This window comes from Cyprinodon variegatus, unplaced genomic scaffold (genome assembly GCF_000732505.1).
Source record: "Cyprinodon variegatus isolate N-32 unplaced genomic scaffold, C_variegatus-1.0 Scaffold668, whole genome shotgun sequence".
In the NCBI taxonomy this organism is placed as follows: domain Eukaryota; kingdom Metazoa; phylum Chordata; class Actinopteri; order Cyprinodontiformes; family Cyprinodontidae; genus Cyprinodon; species Cyprinodon variegatus.
Window position 1 is genome coordinate 126584 of NW_015151121.1, and position 22265 is coordinate 148848.

The 22265-nt window shown below is 36.4% G+C and overlaps 2 protein-coding genes across 3 annotated transcripts in view; one reads left to right on the forward strand and one right to left on the reverse strand.

The window, feature by feature from the left end:
- Positions 1 to 9141, forward strand: part of LOC107097061 (calcium-binding protein 8) — a 102873-nt gene extending 93732 nt beyond the window's left edge. For both annotated transcript variants that reach the window (XM_015394039.1, XM_015394038.1), the window contains exon 6: positions 6530 to 9141. In XM_015394039.1, the coding sequence (XP_015249525.1) occupies positions 6530 to 6657 (128 nt within the window). In that variant the 3' untranslated portion in view covers positions 6658 to 9141. The remainder of the gene's footprint in view (positions 1 to 6529) is intronic.
- A 5841-nt stretch (positions 9142 to 14982) lies between these two features.
- wbscr17 (Williams-Beuren syndrome chromosome region 17) overlaps positions 14983 to 22265 on the reverse strand; it is a 48162-nt gene continuing 40879 nt past the window's right edge. The window contains exons 10-11 of the mRNA XM_015394035.1: positions 19335 to 19496; positions 14983 to 16839 (exon numbers count right to left, since the gene is read on the reverse strand). Of these exons, the coding sequence (XP_015249521.1) occupies positions 16705 to 16839; positions 19335 to 19496 (297 nt within the window). The 3' untranslated portion in view covers positions 14983 to 16704. The remainder of the gene's footprint in view (positions 16840 to 19334; positions 19497 to 22265) is intronic.

Below are 22265 nucleotides of genomic sequence, written 5' to 3' on the forward strand. Positions count from 1 at the left end.
TTCTGTGTGGGTAGAGAGAGGGAGAAAGAAAGCCATGCTGTCAGAAAGAATTTAAGCTTTCTCATCACCATCTAGAGCCAACATAGTCCCAGCACACCTGCTGATTTATTGATTTGGGGCGTTTGTGAGGACGAGTGTCAGCTGGTCAGCTGTTCAGCCACGGCACACATGAAATATGCATGACTCCTCTCTTCACCAACAGCCATCCAAGATTTATGGATAGAGAGCAGCAGAGGGTACTCTAGGACTTTCTCCCTCTCTCCATTAAAATAGCCATTGTCATTGTTTTGTTTAAGCAAATTCAAATTAAGCTTTTTTTTAATCCAGCACATTATTGAAATTTATTAAATCAGCCTCTTGAGACATTTCAGCTTAGGAAACAAACCCAAAAAATTATTTATTGAATAAAGATGGATGCTTTGACAGTTGTAGTGTGGTGTAAGTGAATTATGTGTCTTCATCAAATCTTAAAGGATGTACCAGCGTGTTTGTTTATGGAACTAAATCAAGGCCATTGCTATTCATCATTTGGGTTACCTTTGGGACTTATGAAGTATTTTTTTTAATTTAATTTAATTAATTCAAAATAATCCAAATTCAATGGCAAATTAATACGTTTTTTTGATCCAAGCCTTTTAACTACCAAAGTCTCTATTCAACACAGACCACAAATAATACTGTTGTTGAATCATAATAAGTTCCTGAATTCAATCAATTCTTCATTTATTTTTTGAGTTCTTGCAATTCTTAAGCATTTTGACGGCTATTGGAAGAAACTTTTTTTTTGAAAAGATTGCTTGAATCTCAACTTTTAACAGCTCTATAATTAGTTTTCAGCTGCTTCCGTATTTATGCCTATCTTAGTAAGGAATTTGCGAAGGAGAGTCATTCTCACATAGTCAAAGGCAGTCTCCTTTTCCCCTTTTAACTTCCGAGTCTTACTATTTTAGTGACCCTGATCATCCAGGCCGTGTCAGCCATGGTTGAATGCACCACCTGGAGGATCCTTCCACATCTTTTATGAACCAGTGTTGTTCTTCTAAGCAGCTGGTGTTCATTCTTCATTTACAGGACCAGGACTATATCTGCTCATCCTTTAACATCGATTTGAGACTGATATATTTTGCATAGTTGAAGCATCACCATTGAGGAGCATGTACAGGTCCTTTTCAAAACATTAGCATATTGTAATAAAGTTCAATATTTTCCATAATGTAATGATACAACTTTAACATTCATATATTTTATATTCATTGCACACTAACTGAAATATTTCAGGTATTTTATTATCTTAATATGGATGATTTTGGCATACAGCTCATGGAAACCCCAAATTCCGACCAATAAAAGAAAAGTGTTCTTAATACAAAAAAAGTCAACCTTCAAATAATTATGTAGAGTTATGAACTCAATACTTGGTTGGGAATCCTTTTGCNATCTTTTATGAACCAGTGTTGTTCTTCTAAGCAGCTGGTGTTCATTCTTCATTTACAGGACCAGGACTATATCTGCTCATCCTTTAACATCGATTTGAGACTGATATATTTTGCATAGTTAAAGCATCACTATTGAGGAGCATGTACAGGTCCTTTTCAAAACATTAGCATATTGTAATAAAGTTCAATATTTTCCATAATGTAATGATACAACTTTAACATTCATATATTTTATATTCATTGCACACTAACTGAAATATTTCAGGTATTTTATTATCTTAATATGGATGATTTTGGCATACAGCTCATGGAAACCCCAAATTCCGACCAATAAAAGAAAAGTGTTCTTAATACAAAAAAAGTCAACTTTCAAATAATTATGTACAGTTATGAACTCAATACTTGGTTGGGAATCCTTTTGCAGAAATGACTGCTTCAATGCGGCGTGGCATGGAGGAAATCAGCCTGTGACACTGCTGAGGTGTTATAGAGGCCCAGGATGCTACGATAGCAGCATTTAGCTCATCCACAGTGTTGGGTCTTGCGTCTCTCAACTTTCTCTTCACAATATCCCACAGATTCTCTATGGGGTTCAGGAGAGTTGGCAGGCCAATGGAGCAAAGTGATACCATGGTCAGTAAACCATTTAGCAGTGGTTTTGGCACTGTGAGCAGGTGCCAGGTCGTGCTGAAAAATGAAATCTTCATCTCCATAAAGCTTTTCAGCAGATGGAAGCATGACGTGCTCCAAAATCTCCTGATAGCTAGCTGCATTAACCCTGCCCTTGATAAAACACAGTGGACCAACACCAGCAGCTGACATGGCCCCCCCTAGACCATCACTGACTGTGGGTACTTGACACTGGACTTCTGGCATTTTGGCATTTCCTTCTCTACAGTCTTCCTCCAGACTCTGGCACCTTGATTTCCTAATGATATGCAAAACCGAGCAACAGTCCAGTGCTGCTTCTCTGTAGCCCAGGTCAGGCGCCTCTGCCGCTGTTTCTGGTTTAAAAGTGGCTTGACCTGTAGCCCATTTCCTGCACACGCCTGTGCACGGTGGCTCTGGATGTTTCTACTCCAGACTCAGTCCACTGCTTCTGCAGGTCCCCCAAGGTCTGGAATTGTCCCTACTCCACAATCTTCCTCAGGGTCTGGTAACCTCTTCTCAGTGTGCAGCGTTTTCTGCCACTTTTTCCTTCCCACTGAGGTGCCTTGATGCAGGTCGGCAGTCTTACCCATGATTGGGGTTTTGAGTGATGAACCAGGTTGGGAGTTTTAAAGGCCTCAGGAATCTTTTGCAGGTGTTTAGAGTTAATTTGTTGATTCAGATGATTCGGTGCATAGCTCGTTTAGAGACATTTATCATGATATGCTAATTTTGTGAGATAGGAATTTTGGGTTTTCAGGAGCTGTATGCCAAACCCATTATTATTAAGACAATACAAGACCTGAAATATTTCAGTTGGTGTGCAATGAATTTGAAATATATGAATGTTCAAGTTTTATCATTACATTATGGAAAATAATGAACTTTATGCTAATATTTAGATAAGGACCTGTATTGTACAGCTATCCTGTCTAAAACCTGAGCTGTCCATGGTGCTGAATGAAAAGAAAAGAAAGTATTCCTTTCAAATTTAATTATGAATCATTCTTACCTGATTCATAATATTTGTGTAGTAAACTTAAAAGGTTATTCTACATTGTACTACAATCCAAACAATATTTATGCAATTAAACCTACAGCTAACAGTTTATTTTGATCCGTTGTAACTGTCTTATAACCGAATCTTTCAGTTTAAAAAAATCTTGTCATTTTACATATATGATTTGTGGTTTTTATGGAATAGCAAACCAAGATGTTTTAAATAAAAGTTTTAAATAAAAAAAATATTTAATACATTTTTGAAACTTTCTTATATCTTACACCATTTTAAAAGTATTCAAATGTGTTCAAGTTATGTGCATTTAAAATAAAGAATTTATTGAAAACTCTGAAAGCAGATGATAAAAATCTATTTTTTCTCACATTTATTTTGTCCCTACATCATCATAACATTTAATCTTAAAAACTGCTGAATCATACCTCCACATGTTTACACATCTCTTAACAGCCATAAAAGATTAGAAGGATACTTTACAACAGTAAATAAACAAACAAGCTGTAGTCATAGGTGTCAACTGTATGGAAGTACCTCAGTGTAAAAACATTTTCCTTTCTATTATAATCTAGAATAATTACAAAATAATTATATGTGTTTTAACTTCTCATATAAAGAATTTGTCCTTTCCTGACATGCTTTACCAAGCCAACACTGGGATTTATTAAGAGGGGCACAATTTACCCCGCCTCTTTTACAAATCCCTAACACAGCTACAGAATGATGAAGACATCATGTTTCATGTGTTAATGATGATGGATAACTACTGCAGGTGTTGCACTGAGCAATCCATTGGTTCTGAGGTCCATGAATACCACCTGTCATGCAAAGACACCAAACTGTGCTCAGTCATGGAGAAATCAATACTTTCTGTCCCACTGCAGTTTTATTTAATCCAATTCATCATGCTGCTTCAGTACTTATTACATCACCTGTTTGATATATGAAGAAGAATAAAAGGATCTTTGATTTCCCTGCGGCTTTTTTCTTGTTCAACAATCAATATGATGTGACAATGGAAAACACCAGCATAAAAACTTTCTGTTCAGATCAACAAAATCACATCAGATACTTATTTATACCTAACTGAACTAAGTGTACTGATATTATACAGGAATACCAACACACTGGGCAGCAGATGTCCAGTTAATACCTGCCATCTCCAATCAGTTCAATTGCTTTAATACAAGCAAATATATTTCAGGAATTATAGATATTATATCCTGTTTTTACTAAATGACATGCTGTTAACCATAAATCACCACTCAGGATAAGGTAGCCCACCTTAAAGACCACAGTAGTCTTCTGTAGGTTTTGTTGAAACTTTGTCATTCAGTTTGGCTGCTTCTGGGATATTTCAGGCCAACAGAAGGTTCAGGTAATTTGACCGACAAATAATGATAGGAACATCAATCTCCAAACCCCTACAGAACAAAAACTCTTTGCTAAATCATTAAAAGGCAAACTCTGGTAGCATTTCTTTCTAAAACAGTAAGTATTTTCAGCAAAGCAAAATTGACTGTCCACTAATATCCCTGGGTATTTAAAATTTGCCACAGTTTCAGAAGATTGCCAATCGAATGAAACTGGCTCCACTATAAAGTATTGTTTAAAGCAAATGAAGTTATTTTGTCTTTGCTACATTAATATCTAACAGCACTATGTCTCTGGGGCTTTTGTATAAAATAAATTAAAAAACTTCACGTGCAGGATAATGCTTCTTTAGTAGTCCAACCAGAGCTACATTATTTAGAATGCAGCTTTGGTCATTAATCATAAGTCTGTTTGTAAAAAGACAGAATAACAGAGGCGAGAGAACACAGCCTTGGGGGGATCCAGTGCTGACTGCATGGATTAGAAATGTTCCCACCACTACAGACCCTCTGTATTATAAAATCATAGAATATCCCTGATCCAAAGAACCTAGCTTGAGATCTCATTAAGATTAATAGGAGAAAATATGAGTTTTTATTGAGGTAAAGGTTCATTTTTCCAAAACCTTTCAGGCTCATTGAATGCTTTGTAACTATATTCTACAGAGTCAACACCAGTACCTATGTTACTTCTATATTTGAAGTGAACTGGGTTTTAAAAAAATGGCCACATATGACTGATAAGAACTGTCTCGATAGTAGAAATTAAGATTCGTTGGATGCAATATGCTGTTTTGTTTTTTGTTATTATTGAACATGTCCATGCTTTTGGTACTGAGAATATTTTGGAGTTACCATGTAAAAACCCATTATAATAGGGGAGAACAAGCCTTAAGCAGAGGGGCTTTAAGGTGGCAGCGGTCAGTGGCCTTGTTTGCTTATTGAAGCATTGAGCTCATTAGTAATCATTGGAGCCAACAGTCCATGGTATCAAATCCACATCAAAATCATGCAGTTCATTTACAGAACATTAAAAAATGTTGGGACCATTCATTTTGCTAGACTTATGCATTGAAATATTTAGTTCCTCTATGTTATCAACATTTATCATCAGTAAAATGTCTGTTAAACTCTAAAAATACCTAGGTAATTAAATATAATAGATGTTCATACTTCTCCAACAGCTGTAGACTGTTTTTCCTACTCATAAGCTGCCATAAAGTATACATTCTATTGTTTTTTTAACCTTTCTTCAAGAGTTCAATTAGTTGAAGCAGACATCCCTTTGATCCAGGTTAAAGTAATCATCTTTATTGCTGTCACCAATTTAGGGGAATAAAATGGGGAGATAAAGTGCCACCTAAATAAATATAATAGCATATAAATACTAAATAGTAAAGTGGGCCAGGCTGATAAAGTGGAACATGTCTTTAATCATGGCTTTAAGAGCAGCAGGTATTTAAACTACTGACACACAATCAGATCAGAAAACTTTTTCTTGGATCATTCTTCATTCTTTTTGACGCCCAGATCTGTAAACACTGTTCATTTTCTCTGCTTTATTTTAGATTAAATTTGTTCAATTTTGAGTCCTGCATAAGAGAAATCTTATTCAGATTATGTTTCAAAAAAAGAGTGTAATAAATGTATCATCTTTTCAGTTTTTTTAAATTAATTTAAACCTTTATGATTTCTCCTTTTAATTGAAATAATCTGTTTGTTTGTTTTATTTCAATGGTTATTAATCTTTTCTAACAGTTGTGTAAATACAATTTCGATTTTAGCCTTTTTTTATGTATACAGTTTCTTAGATTTTATCTTATTGTTATTCAAGATACGTTTTTTTGCCTGCCTACTTGTTTTCTTATCGTCCTTAGTCTTTTTATTTTCTTTTTTGTTCTTCTAATTTTTAATGTTTTTTAACATTTTTTTATCACCTTAATTTTTTAGCTGATTTAAAGACCTTTTGCCATATTTTTTCATCATGGATATAGTTGATTGACTAACTGATTTGATTCTTATTCATTGTGGTTCTATTTGTCTTCTTCCCCTTCCAGTTCACCCCTCGAAGAAGAACCGTCAGACGTGCGTGAGGAAGAGTCTCATCTGTGCTTTTGCCATGGCCTTCATCATCAGCGTCATGCTCATTGCAGCCAATCAGATGCTGAGGAACGGCATGGAGTAGCTGTGGCCCCTGTAAGCTGGCTACTAACCAGCCTGCATGTGCATGCCAGTGGATGGAGCCATATCCCTGTAGATAGAAACAGAACTCTAAGGCACAGCGATCCAAATGATCACAAAGGAAATTAGTTTTTAAAACCATGTTTAGTTTGTTTTTCATTTTAATAATGGCGCCACCTCCAGCTGGTGTCCCAAAAAACCCCACAAAGCCAGCATGAGGAGACATGCAGGACTCCTCCCCCTTTACTCCGACTTTAAAGGGCTGACATTACATCAAACACTGTCTCTGTTTCCCTGATGCAATAATCTAAACAAAATATGAAAAAATAAAAAGGAGTTAAGAGCTGCTTGCTTTTCCAGCAAGTGATACTTAACAAGAGTCTGGCACCCACCAGGAGGCTGATGAACTACAAAGGCTGCAGGAGTCAACAAGAGGCAAGAAACAACTGGTCTCTTATTACAGGCGATGGCGGGATGATGGCAGAGCTGGACAACATTGAAGCTCATGAATATGGCTCCTGGAGCTCCCGCTGGGCTGCGATACTTCAACACACTGATTAACTGCTGAGTCTGTGGGCTGACGTTAGGAAATCATACAGCCAAGAACTCCGAGCTCGTGTGATATTTCTGAATGAGAAAGGATCATTCCCTCCTTGTGGATGCTGATCTGATGAACACTGTGCAGAACCCACATTTTTCTCTGCCGTTAAAAGGGAAAAAAATCCATCCTCCTAATGCTTTCTATTGCTTTCATAATCCATCTGTTTGTGGTGACCAGTTCATACCAGGGAATATTATGAAATGTTTTTTTTATCTAATATATGAACTTTTCCTCAGCTACCAACCACCATAGAGTTGATCTGTAGGCAACAACTTTCACCTCGTTTAGTTACATAATGTTTTGAATTTTTGACACATTGTGGCAACAAGGAACAGTTTAACTTTCAGTTTGCCAAAACTAGATTTACTTAAAGGAATGAATGCTTCATCCATGTTGACTCATTTCTCCTCCTGTACTTAAAAGCTGTCAGCCCTACCTTCTGAGCCACCATCACCCCATGTCATGCAGTTATTTATTTATTTTGAATCATTCTTTTTTCTCCAGTGAAGCAAACTGTCAAAACCTCTGCTTCATTAAAGGTGGTCACAGTTATAATAATCTATCACATTGGGTTCAAATCCAGCTGAGGCAACAGGTGTACACCTGTTTTAAGTATTGATTATAAACCCATTTTATGTTTGCACAGGCATCACAGAGTTATTTTTTTTTTTGTCTGTTCTTGCAGCTCATGGGGTGTAGGAACTTGCTGCAGCACTCAATGATTTAGTGCTCAGTGAAGTGGCTCTAAGCTCTTCTACTGCCTGTCATTTGGCCAGATACCCCTCAGTAACTGCATGTGGTCAAGTCTGTGTTTAATGTAAATATTGCAACCCTCGTCTGAAGTGTCTCACATATGTGTTTAAATGTTTCTGTAAGTGTGCATGACTGTCAGTGCTCTCTGCTCTCACCATGGGGTCAGAGTCCAGTAAGGACGTTCAGCAGGCAGGAGATGTTTATTTGGTCACAAACGTGAAAGTCTTAGATGGTAGAAGTCTCCTGTTTCCTCTTAACCTTCCTTCTAAAGCCATAAAACTCTGCAGAGATGAACCAGACAACTAAATGTAGTCGTTGTCCCTGTCTTCATACAGGAACACAAGAATAATCTAGCATTTTTGTGTTAGAAATAACTATATTTTATTCAGTTTGTTATTGTTTTTGCACTGTATCTGTGATCCACTCCAATGGGAAGGGAAAAAGGGGGTGATAGTTTGTTTTATAGTGCCATCTACAGGTGGAATTTACATTTTGAAACACTGTTGTCTCATCACCATTTATTTATTTTACTTTTTCAACACATTACTAAATGTTTAAATCTCATGTATCATGTACAGGTTGATCACATCTCTACCAACAGTGCAGGTAGAGAGGCTCTTGTATGCAGATACAAATTTACACCTGATACTTACTGGAATAGATTTCTTGCCTATGGCAGATCAAATAAAACACATTTTGAACCTGTAAAAGGTTTAATTTATCCACCTTTGGGACTAAGTGAGCACCAGTGTAGTCTCAAAAAGCATCAAATGTGTTTTACAAACATTTTATTTATGGAGAATAATTGATTTTATGACATTTGGTATATGATGACTTATGATGTAATCAGAGACTCTGACTCTGCAGAATGATTGCATGTCTCCATCAGTGATGCAGAGTTACTGTTGGAGTCTCCAGTAGCATGATAGATAGTTCCCAACTCTTGATTCTCTTATCTCATTTTGTATGTATTTAACTAACAGATTATCTATTAGACAAGCACATACTGTATCTACTGCATGTGCATTATTTCAACATAGAATAGAGAATGACTTTCAGTCGTGCTATTTATTAGAGGCATAAGGAATTATAATCTTGTAAATACAGAAATGTGTATAAACTCTAAACATATAATTGTTGCAATAAAAATCTTTTTTTTAATGTGTTTTATTGTTTTCATTTATGCATCACATCAGGCATTCAAATTGAGAATAAATGTCAAAATCAAAATAATCGTTCATTCAGTCTAAAAAAATACATTGAAAAAAATATGTTTAGTGTGGGAAACTCAGATCTTGCACTTTAATTCATTTAAAGGCCAAGCCAAAGTGCAAGATCTGAAAAAAGCAACTGAATATATTGAAATTCTGCAGAAAAAAATTATAAAATAAGATAGAAATTAAATTAAAGAAACATATCTTTGAGTGTTTTCCTGTGTTATTATTTTAAGCAAATTACAGTCCAAACTGTAACAAATTGGTGCATAAAATGCCACCAGATTTTTACAGATGAGGCAGATGTGACAAATGGCAGCAAACAATGGATTAATAAAGGATCTAGTTAGAGTTATTTGGTTAAATAAAACAATGCATCACAACAGTTAAAATATTATAGTAGGGAAAACATACAAATTCTGAAGATGTCACTTACGCATATTTTCACTGAAGTTACGAATTTGTTAATTCTGATTTATCAGTCACTAGAAAAAACACATGGGGATTTTGTTTTTTGCAATTCCCATTAACTAAACCCATAACTTTATATTTTTTAATTTCAAGATTTTCTTGTAAGTGTCTGCTTTACTGTTAACTGGGTTTGGTGCTGTGTTTTATCTTAGACTATCTAATAGCCTACAGGAAGCGCGTGTTTCCTTTGTTATTGATAAAGCAAGGGTAAAAACAAATCACTATACCACGACTTGGACTTGTTGCTGCAGTTTTAGCTGTGCGTTTGGACAAAATGCTGTCAGTTCAACTGGGACTCAATCTGAGTGAATCATTCCTCTGGTCTGACAGCACATAACATAACAGTAGGAGAAGTTATTTTTTGGAAACTATAATTGTATTCTCATTGAGAGTAAAAAAAAAAGTCTTCAGGGGCAAAAGGTTCTATCTGCTCGATCTGACTCGATCTGTGCATTTCCTTTAGATTTTTAAACAGTTATCTTTTTTTATGGCGTCTCCTCTTTCCCTTGTTTCTTATTTTTTACCTTTTAAGCAAAAGGACGTTTTTAAAGTGCTCTCTAAAGTTTTTTTGGACTTTGGCTGTTTTTGTTTTGTTTCCTTTTATTTCTGTTGCAGTTGGTTCAAATCATGTAAAACACACGAACAAATAATCAAATGCTTAGATATTTTTTAAAACTCAAGGTACAAACCAATGTGATGAATAACATACAACTATGGCACCAGAACCCAGCTGGATCTTTAAATATTTAGCATAGCAGCCATCTGCATGCATTTCTTTTTCTTGTTGCTGAACTGGTAAATAATAACAATGAGACAGTTTGATAGACATAAAATGGGATTTTGTATCACATACAATGTGATTTCCAAAGAATGCAATCTCAAATGATTTACCTTTTTATTACGTAGCATGACTTTTAGATGTTTGCTCATCATCTTAACATTTTTATTTATAGAATAGCTGTATTATTGTGTCCCCATCAAAAAACAGGCTGCCTTTTTTTGGTACTGGGTGGAGAGCAGCCAAACATGCAAAGAAAAACTCCCAGTTGGTGTAGGAACAAGAATTAAGATTTCTTTAAAGGGAAAATGTTTATTTTTCGGAGCAACATATCTAGAAAATAAGGTGTGTTTTATTTCCACTGTCAGCTACCTATTTAACTCTTTCCCTCCTATTACTCTTTAGACATCCTGTCTTACAGATTCCCCTACAGCAGATGAAAGCCTTCAGTTTGTTCTCAGGAAAAAGTGTCAAGTGTAACAAATATAACCTCAAGATGGTGCCACTGTACTAGAGCCTAAGCTACAGTAGCTGATGTATTACAAAGATAAAACATACCATTGTCATATAGAGCAACTAGTTTGCTAAAATCAGTCTTATAAATGGGTGATATCTTCTTTAGATGACAATATGAAAAAATCAGACCAAAAAATATGTTAATAAAATATTAAGTAGGACTTTAATTAGTGCTATGATTTATTTTCATAACCTGAATAACACTTAGTTATCTCATCAAGTAATAACAGATCGTTTTAGCAATGCTTCGATCATAACAGTGAGCCATCTGCTCACAAACTCCTGTTCGTCTTTATGCTACAGTAATGTTTCTTTTGTTTTTCCATCTCATGCTGTATATTTTAGGTGATCATCATGTTGCTGAGTTATCAAGCTCTTTCTGCTCTTAATGGAAGTGAAAACCTCGAATCTAAATCTGCTTTTTAAGGCAGACTAAACAGCCTTCAAGTGTTCCCTTGGTTGCAATAAAATCATAAGTGCTTCCGTCTCACATTCTCAGTGTAAGGCTATTCTGTATAAAGTGTTTATTTTTCACTTTTATTTTATATCCTAGTTTTTTTCTAGTCCATGATACATTATGATGCAATTGCACCTGAAAATACTTCTGCACAATTTCACCCCATAGGGGGTAAAATTACAGTCAAGTTGTTTATTGTGTTTTGAGATATGAAAAGAAAGAGAAAAGGATGGAGAAGGATAAATTCTGTTAGTTGTTTTTTTTTTATTTTTATTTTTTTATCAGAAATTAATTCAGTTTTGTGTCCTCACAGAGGTATCACCCGAATGGGGAAAAAAAATAAAGAATCTTCCCACACCGTCATGATTTTAGGCAGAGATCTGATCCATATAGAAAACACTTTAGGAGACGGTTCTAGAAGTTTATTTTTTTTAATCAGAGAGACTATTCTGGAAAGGAACCATCTAGGGCCAGATCTCTGGTAAACAGCAAAGGTTATTTATCTTGTAGATGAGAGAAAAGGTAATAGATTTGATCCCTTACTGGTGGAAAGGAGAATGTTTACTTCGAGGAGATGAGCAGGATCCTTGGAGAAGAAACAGGTTCCTGAAAGCTGGTGGCAGAATGTCTTTTCTCCAGGAGAAATTCAGGTTTTCTGTAGCTGAGCAGGTGAGGTGAAGGAGGATGAGCAGGCTTCAATCTGTGCAGGTACCTCGATGGAAGATCATAGGCTTGGAGAAAAGGAGAACTATCTTAGACTATCTTAGAATCCACCTGGGAAATCAGGACAGAGGAATAATTAGTCACGTTTCGGCGAAACGTAGGACACTAGAGGGTGGCTGAGCCACACCACAAGGGTTAACACTCTAGAGTTGAAGGGCTCGCAGTGAGCTCCTTATAAGCCTCTCTGTTAATGAGCATAGATGAGAAACAGCTGCGCTCTTCCACCAGCCTGCTCCAGAAAGCACCTGTAGGAAAATATTGGAAAGGGGCCACAAGAGAGAGCCAGACTCCAGGATCCTTACACACACAGTATTTCCAAATAAAGCAATATGATGATACTTCTTTTTCTTCATCTGATCATTGCTTTCATTATCGACTCTTTGTTTAGCATTTGCAGCATGTAGTCAACCTTAGTGACACACATCTGCAGTCCTAAACGACCATACTGGTCATCTACAGATAAAAAAAGTTATTTCAGCTTTGAATTAAGCATTAGCATTACATTTCAGTTCTGGTTCCCAGAACATTTGGAAACAGGCCCACAGTATTACAGATCCACAACCATGCTGCAATGTGGGCATGACTGTGCTTTTTCATGTGTCTCCTTTCGTTTATATCAATCCCAACTAATAATAATAATAATAATACATTTCATTTATACTGCACTTTCCATTAAAAGATCTCAGAGTACTACAGGTAAAAAAGAGAAAAGCATGAAAAGGCTATTTTTAGAAGAGAGAAAAGCATCTAAAGGCGACCAAAATCTTTGCTAAAAAGAAATGTTTTAAGGCCTTTTTTTTGAAAAACACTCAGTGGACTGAGATGTCATCAAGGTGTCAGGGAGGGCATCCCACAGATGTGGGGCAGCAGGACAAAATCTCCCATTGTCCTGAGTCTGGTTCTGGGAATATGGAGGTTTGAATAAGTGGAGCAAAGGGAGCAGGTTGTGTTCTGTGGGTTGAAAGTTTGTTGCCGTTAAAATCTCAGCGACGGTTATTAAACTCTTTCTGTTTAGTTTTGTTAAAGTAGGACAGAGGACATTTCTAGACAACTTTCTAAAACAATCAGATGAAACATCAAAACCATCCATTGGTCGATATGAAGACTTCCTGTCACCATTTATTCAGACGTTCAAAATATGACTCCTGCCGTTCTTACCTGCCCACCACAAATAGTCAGTGGGAGGGAAACCAAAAAAAAATCATCTAGACTTCCCAGAACTCAGATCAATTTAGAGCATTAAATAGAAATATGACCTTGTACGATAAAAAAATAATAATAATTGTTTGGGAATGGACTGGTTACTTTGCTAAAAGCCTCTATTTTGCATATTTTACTCCAGCTGAATATATAGATTCAGCTGGAGTAAAATATATAGATATTTAAAAGCTATATTATTGAAATAATCTGTAAACTTAACCGCTGCAGAAGAATATTTATTTATTTTAGAGCTCTTTGCACATGAAGTGTCAATAAGTGTGGAAGTCAATTTTTAAATAATTGTAACTAGATAGATGTTTTCTGCTTACTTACCTTTTGGAGCCTAAAACATCTTGAATTGATCAGAAAGTCCCTAATATGTGAACATATCAGCAGCTTTTCAGGAGGTTTCTAGCAAACATAAGATCCTTTTTCATTCAGTTGGTTGATGAGTCTTCAGTCGTTGAAAGTCTGGTCAGCATTCAGGGACTTGTTAGCATGCACACGCTGTCCTTGAATCCTATAGCACTCACTGCAGTTCTCTGCTTAGAACAGGGTCTTGTGCTCTCTGGACACTGTCCTTGTTTTGTTTACATCCCCAACATTTAAAGATGCTTCATTTATTGCAGCCTAATACTAATAAACAACGTGTGTGGTGTGAAAGAAAGCATGACCACATTAGAGTTGTATCTGCAACTTTCCATTTATAGGTATTTATATCCGGCGTTCCACCACCGCGCTGCTGCAGATGCTGCCATGTCTCATTTAGATGGGGTGCCTTTATAACACAGATGTAGTGACATCATGTCTAAGCAGTGCTTGTGCAATTAGCTTTAGTTCTTATCCTGCTTAAAGCAAGAAAGGGGATTGCTTTCGAAGTTTTCTATCTAAAAATTTAATACAAGGACAAATTTTACAGTAAGGTTTATTTATATAACAAATATATGCAGATTGTTGAAGCTAGACATAAAATGCATCACAGTAGCCTTTATCAGGGATGTCCTGATTAAGATTACCCCCTGTAGATTATGCAAACAGTGAGAACAAAGCTTTACTCAGGCCACTGACCTGAGACTTTTCTAGGTTATAAATACCATTATCTGAGATATTGGAACGGAAGAAAATACTGAAATCTTAGGTTTATTCATACTATAAGTTAAGCTTAACATGCAGCAGCAGCGGGGCAGTTTGAAGTTAGGTAGCAATCAGACTTAGAGTAATGTCACCTTCACAAATACGCATAATCCCCTCAATCTTTTAGCTAAACATATAGAGGGACTAAAACTGAGTCTGAGCTCATGCAGAACTCATATAAATATACCGAAAAATCTAAGCCAAGACACTAAACACCTTTACTTGATTAAGCCTGAATGATTTGTTTCATTTCTTTTTAAACTGTGATCAGACATCCTTATAATGCATTTCAAAAGAACAGCCTCCCAGGGCATTTCACTTGAACAAAAGAAATGTTTGTCATGTAAAAAATATTGTTAGTTTCATCATAAAATTCTTAACCACAATTAAAAATATACAAGACTGTGAATAAGAATTAAAACACGCAGTAAAAGAACAGCCATGAAAAAACAGGAAATCATTTGTTTATTGGAAGACAATCTTAGAAGCAAAATCCAAACCCATAACACTAAACTGATTAAAATTGATTAAGTCAAACTCTTCTCTGTCTTTGATCAATTTCATCTTTTAACGTCTTCAAAATGCCAACGACAGATACTGGTTGCTCCCTTTCCCGTTCCCGGAAAGGGACACAAATTGTATTGCAAGATGCATGAAGAACCGAGAATGATGCTCTGTGTGTTGCTACAGGTTGCTCCCAGTGAAAATGGCTAAATACCTATAGGATCCAGAAGGAATGACATATCTCATTAGCCCTCTCGACTTATGACATTAACCATTAAAAAAGAAAATTGCTTATTAATGGTTGTTATTCAGTTTATTTAAATTTTATGCTCGTCACAAATGGGCTCTGTTTGTTTTTATTTTACACTAAAATCTGGGACGACAACGGATGATGGCATTTAAGAAAAGCCTGATTACACTCTAAACAGCGCATGTTACAGAAATTCAAGGCCTTTTTTTTACATCTTACAGGACATGACAAGACAAGGAATGCAGTATTGCAGAGATTTAAAAGTTGACAATAGATTTTTTTTTTTAAATTACCCTCATATAAGCCATACAGTGCTGCGAAACAGTTTTAAACCATGTTACATTTCTTCATTTGCCTTAAAGAAGTTGGACTTTGTTGTATTCTCTTCAAGTGATCATGATTAGTAGCTCTACAGCCTTCCTGATATTATGCCAAATTTTTTACTTTAGACGTTGGTTGCTTCTTTACTCACTTCCTACCAATAACGTGTACCTGACGCTGTGTACTTGGAAAAAACAGGGTGGGAAATCAAAAAGGTTTCCTGCTTGATTATCCACTTAACAGAAATGAATCCCTCAGGTTTACAACTAATATCTCTTTAAAAATCATTTGATTATTGTTAAAATATAGTTTTATCCACTTGGAAAATGCTTTTTTTCAGCCTCCTTTATTGTTTTATTTATATTGCTGGTCACAAGACTGAAAGGAGAAAAAAGGCAACTGACGTCCAAAAAAAAAGCTCTTCAGAAATATTTGCAAGCTGTTCATCAAGACCACTTTGAACCAATACAGGAATACAGAAAATATGCAGGCTTCTTGGAAATTAGTATACAGAAGGAAAAAATTTTCATTTTCTCAAGAAGCCATTTTTTTCTTAAAATAAGTGATTTTTTCTTGAATTAAGGAGGCAAGTGAGACTTTCCCGATAGAACAAGACAATTTACATTAAAAATAACAAAAAACAATGATATTTTCTGATTTCAAGTGTATACTACAGTATCTAATTATCTTATTTTAAGAGTTAAAAAAAACTCATTCAATTTGCAAATCATCTTATTTACCTGCTCAAATTAAGGGTAAATACACTTAATTTAAGACATTTTTAATCATTTTTAGATCGTTTTTGCAGTGAAAACGTTTTGCTGGTAAAATCTATTGGCTGATTGAATCTTAAGTCTTAAATGTCAGAGCACTGTTTAGTAGCATTACACAGAGGATTTATAACAACACATTAAGTCAAAATAAATCAGACAGAAACAGTCCTCATGCTTCAGTTGTCCTTTTGAATCTCTGTTTTATAAAAAATAATTTCCAGTCTCAATAATCTTCATGGCACCCAGAGCATTTAGTAAAACATTTCTTTCATGGACTTCTTGCCATTTTATTGTGCAACCTTGTGCCACGCTAAGGTCAGTTGACCACTGTGGGTAAGACAGGTCCTCTCCATTGGTTATTGCTTCATAGTGTTCTTGATGGTCCACCTCTGGCCAGAGCAGGGCTGTAGAACCAGCAGGTGGCCGAAGTAAACGTTGGCTGGCACCACCTCTAGACACCGTCCTGTAGCTCGGTTTATGATGGAGTCATTCTGGCAGCAGAAAGAGTGACAGATTGGTCAGGTTGGGCAGATGGGACCGTCACATGTGACAGCATGATAGATGAACCAGGTTTTGTAGCCGACCAAAAAATCCCACTTAATATTTGTAGGGTGTATCTTGGTTAGTTTTAAAATTTCTACTTACTGATATACAGTAAAAAGCGTGTTTTTTCAAAAGTCACATGCAGATTTAGTGAAACCATTGTTCATATTTTGTCATTTTTAGTATTTATATGTTTTAATCCAATTTAAAATATGTTACATGCAAAAAAAAAAGGGTCTGCAGCGGATTTCTCTTCCTCTAATGCAAACATTACAACAGCTGTAATTATATTAACGGTTCCAGATTAAATGAACATCTTGAACTGTTGTCAGTAGCAGACCTCCCTCCTGTGTCTCCATATGTCAGCTTATATCTAAAAGGAAGCAGCATTTGAACACACCATACAGATTACACCTATCTGCAACGTATACCTGCACCAGTCAGCTCATGGCGATGATATATTCTTGTTGATCAGGAAGCTGTTAAATCGTTTCCTTTCTTGATCTTTATGATGACATTTTAAGAAGCAACTTTTTTGTTGGTTTAGACATGAAGAAACAAAAGGGCTCAAAGTCCTTTAATGTCTGATGAAATAATTGTGTCGTTCTTAATGCGTTCTTCTTCTAAATGCCATTTCTTTACCAAAAACAACAGTTTGATATTTAGTGAACAAATGGACCAAAATGTTATTTTTAATGTTTTTCCCACATCATTTCATTGCATTCGCCAAAATGAGTTTTTTCCCTTAATACATCTGTAGCAGCCTGACTCATCAGCTGATCAACTGGAAAAAAAAACGCAACTTTTTTTTTTTTTTTTACTTAATCATATTTAGTTACTTTAACATAATTCTTTCATGTTAGCATGGTAGGACATAAAACAATTGTGTTAAACTAACTAACTATGATTAAGTAAATGCCAAAAGTGGTTGCATGATTTTTTTCAGTGGCAAATGTGTCGTAAGGTGATGCAGAAGCATTAATTGCCATTGAGTCATTTTGCACCACTTAAACCAAAGGAGGATACACATCACTTTAACAGGGGTCTTAACCTCTGCAGTTTATATTTTAAATATTATATAAATATTGTAATAGCTTAAACTGCACATGAGAGGAGCAACTGTGGTTTGGGCTGATTTTAAAGGGTTTTTAAAGGGGTTCTGATAATAACAAAAAAAACCTTGCTGTTATTTTTTAAACAAGACTTATCATTTCCATTCCATACTTAACAGACTTCCTAAATGTATTTCATTAATATCCGGACCAAAAATTTAAAGTTTAAACTTACGTAGATGTAATGCAGAATCAATCAGTAACAAGAAGCATTATACAGAAGCTCTGTAGAAAAGGCTCTGATCTATATGATTGTCATTTGGTATCAGGTAGTGTGGTGTAACACAATACATCTCATTATTTTAAAAGGGAATATTTAGTGCCATGTCACTAAGTCTGTGATGCATTTAGGGACATTAAATGCTTTGAATGGTAGAAATAGGAATCTGATAAAGAAGAACCGGACGGGAACTCAAGCATAAAGTCTATTGAATCTTCATGAACCTGTAACACAGGAGGAAACTGGAAGAGGGACCTGGTTAAGGTGTATTACAGCAGAGAAAAGTTTAAACAATCTGAATTAAATTTGGCAGATTATAAGCACTCAAAATTATGAGATTTTTTTATCGGTGAAACAAACAACAAATTACAAGTTTCACTTTAACATCAAAACAGATGATCGAATCAGATTTTTCACCTAGATTTCTGAAGCATTGTTATCTTATGAGAAACACTGCTGAGATAAAAATTGGTGTCAAATATAGAATGTTTTTGTTTTTATAGAACTACTGCAGTATGTTTGTACAATTGGTTTAGACTAGGGGTGCTTCAGTCCAGTCCTCAACTGCTACCATCCTGTAACTTTTAGGCTACGTTCACACTGCAGCCATCTTGAAAAGATTGTGTTTTTATGGTTGGGAAAGATGCGCTCCGGCACTACCATCCATGTTTACTTCCGTATGCACAGAGCACGCTGGCCTGTGACATCATTGCGTCCTCTATTGCGCGGGACACTTGAGTTGTATGACTGCAGATCGCACAGGAGATCACCAAAAATTCGCATATATTTTGAAATGTGAACGACAACGCAAAAGAATCGGATTTCACAAAAAAATTGGAATTGAGCATCAAGACCTGCAGTGTGACCGTAGCCTTAGATGCATCTCTTCTCTAACACATCTGAATCAAAAGGCTCAATCTCCTCATTTAGCCCAGCGGAGGCATGCTAATGAGCCACTCATTTGATTCAGGTGTGTTAAAAATGGGGTGTATAAAAAAGTTGCTGCATAGTAGCTCTTGAGGACTGGACTTGAGCACCCCTGGTTTAGACATACCGTCTAAACCAATACTGAACTGTTTTCAGTACAACCACTTCCTTCCTTCTTCCTCACCTGAGAGAAGTCCCATGTCTTCTGCTTGGCGTTGGTGACTTTGTCACAGTTTAGGAGCTGGGGAAAGCTGCTGGTCTGATCGTCTACGACACAGCGAGTGTCCTCACCGGTGCTTCCCAGCGGACCCAGGAACAGCTGACCCTCTTTGGTGTAGCGTCCCAACTGTACAAAAAGAAACAGCATGGTAGGAAATCAACTCCATCCTACATAATGTAAAGTATTCATATATCTGAACCTTTCGATATTGTTACCATACAATATAATGTCTCCCAAACACAAAGCTGTGTATCTAGATCTGTACATGAACACAAAGGTTTAAAGCTGTAATTCCGGCACCAAGCATTGTGACACAGGACTGAATACAAGTTCTCGCCACACTTTTTTGATTTTTGTATTTGTAAAACCACACATAAAAATTAAAGGTTCACCTCATGAGTATCGCTAATTATTGGCAATCAAGCTTAGCTAGCAATGCGTACGGCTGTACTTTGTATGGCCTTTACTAAAAAAAAATTTCCCCTGGAAACTTCGCTCAAATGTTCAAAATTTCCCAAGCAGCAGATGCTGGAGTTGGAAAAAATTAACTTTTGCTGCTCGACACGCCACATAAGCCAATCAGAGAAGCGGATCTGGGAGCTGGCAGGGAGACAGACACAGCACTGCTGATACAGAACGCTATGATCACTCCCCTGAAAATGTAATGCCTAAACTAACCTAAAATGTTGAAACCCGCCAACAAAATATGTTTGCTTTTATTATCCTGGTGCTTGCAGTTTGAGCCACATACATGAATAACGCTAACATTGACTTCCAGCCACCATGAACAGTAGGGAAATCCCCCAAGAAGCAACCGGGTCTGGGGCAGCAGCTGCTTGGGATTCCCAGTGACAGCCCACCGCAACACAAAAAAATATTTTAAGACAGAATCATAATCTTGATGAACTGACTGCACAGATGATGTTTTCAGCTGGACTGTCTCACTTAAAAACATATCAAAACTACTTTTTACCCACTTACAACAGCAAATATAGCAAAGCAGCTCTCTGGCATTGAACACAGGAGCAGCAGAAGCATCAGACGCATCTGGACACACTCTATTGGATGCGCTTCATGAGCGTCAAAGATACTCTTGACCTTAATGTGTACAAGCATCAAAAATTAAGAAGCAGATGATTTTTTTTGCTGCACAAATCACGATGTGAACATAGCATTACACTTTCTGATTGCTTGAATTAACCGATTAGACATTATATTGTACTTAAAAATCCACCTCTAGTCAAGAACACATATTTCCCATAATCAAGACAAAAGTAGTGCTCAAAAATAAAAAACAATATGTTAGCTGCATTCCACACCAAAATGCAGGAAATAGTGTTTCAGAGTCTACATTTCAAACTTTTCCAGGGGGAGGATACCTCCAGACCCCCTCTATGCTGCGCAAAGCATAACGATGTGATAATCCAAGGTTTACACCCTATGAAATATTCCTAGCTAAAAGCCTGTTTAAAATGCTGTATTGCTCTGTCAATAAAATACAATAAAGTTAAGGTTGGAAAGATCTTAATGCTGTAATGTAACAAGTTGCTAGCAGACTGAAATGCCTCAGTTGGCTTTAAATGTTATAATGTTTCAATGTTATAATAAAAAAACAAAAAAACTAAAATAGAACTGTGAAAAGGGCAAGTTTTGGATGATGAGTAACAGGAACTGCCCATGATCGCACACACTTATTTTGGTGTGCTTTATACAAAATGAGTTGTTGTTGTTTCAGTGGATGATGAGAAACAAAACAAGTCTTTTGTTTTCCACCAGCTTGTATACAGCCACTGATGGAGTTTTTTCCTCTTAGTTAATGTTATCAACTATAATCTCTTCCTGAATCCGGTGTCCCAACCCAAAAAAAAAAAACACCAGAGCTGAAAAAAATAAGCTCTGCTGTTTCTGTATAAAAATCTGTACCTGAAGTTAAAAAGTTGATTGAGATAGATTTTTATTAAGTAAAATCAATGGGTAGCCGTCCTTCAGCCTTTTTACTTAACTGGTGATTCACACCTGAATCAATGGCTAAACTGCTTCATTAGCAGCAGTCAAGCTCTACAGAGCTCTTCAAATGAGCTCATATTGAAATATGGTGTGTTGAATATGAAGATAAAAGACTAATTAAAAACAAACAATATATCAATAGAAAAACAATTAAAATAGTACCTATTACCTGGGCTTTATTACAGGCTGACATACACTCTAGAATTGACATGGTGTACCTTAAATGCACCACAAAATCTCTCAGTTTTCAGTAAAAGTTACATGTTCTGTTGGACCTTATTAAAAAAAAAGATGATGCTTGTTACTGATACAGTAAGAGAGCTCCTTTTTTTCAGGGAGGGTAGAATTTTCAGTTCCAGTTCAAAATAAATTTTTATTTTTCCGGAAGATGTTTTCATGTTGACTTTCTCAAGGGAGTGTCATGATCTTGGAACTGATAACTGGCTTAATTACTCACTTTATTCACCTGTCTAATTCTGCCTCTTAACCACTGAGCCTGCCTGTTCTGTCTGATCTCAGTGATGAGAGTGTTTTTAGCGTACCTTAATGTTTCGATTACATGATCCTGACCTGCTCTGCCTCTCAACTACTGAACCTACCTGTTCACGTCTGAACGTTTTGCTTGAACAGTCGTTGAACTCCTGGATCTCTGAGCCTGCCTGTTCTGATATGTTTGCCTGTCCTGTCTTCGGACTCCTGCTTGTTCTCCGGGGCTGCAGCATCTGGGACACTCTGGGCCGCGCCCGCCGCATAGTGTTCGCACCCCACCGGCCTGATCCTACCTCGTTCTCTGGGCTTCAACTGAACTTGTAAATCCGGTTAGTGACTCACGTTCATAATATTATAGATTTATGTGGTCACTAACCTGTGTTTCTCTCCTGCAGAGTT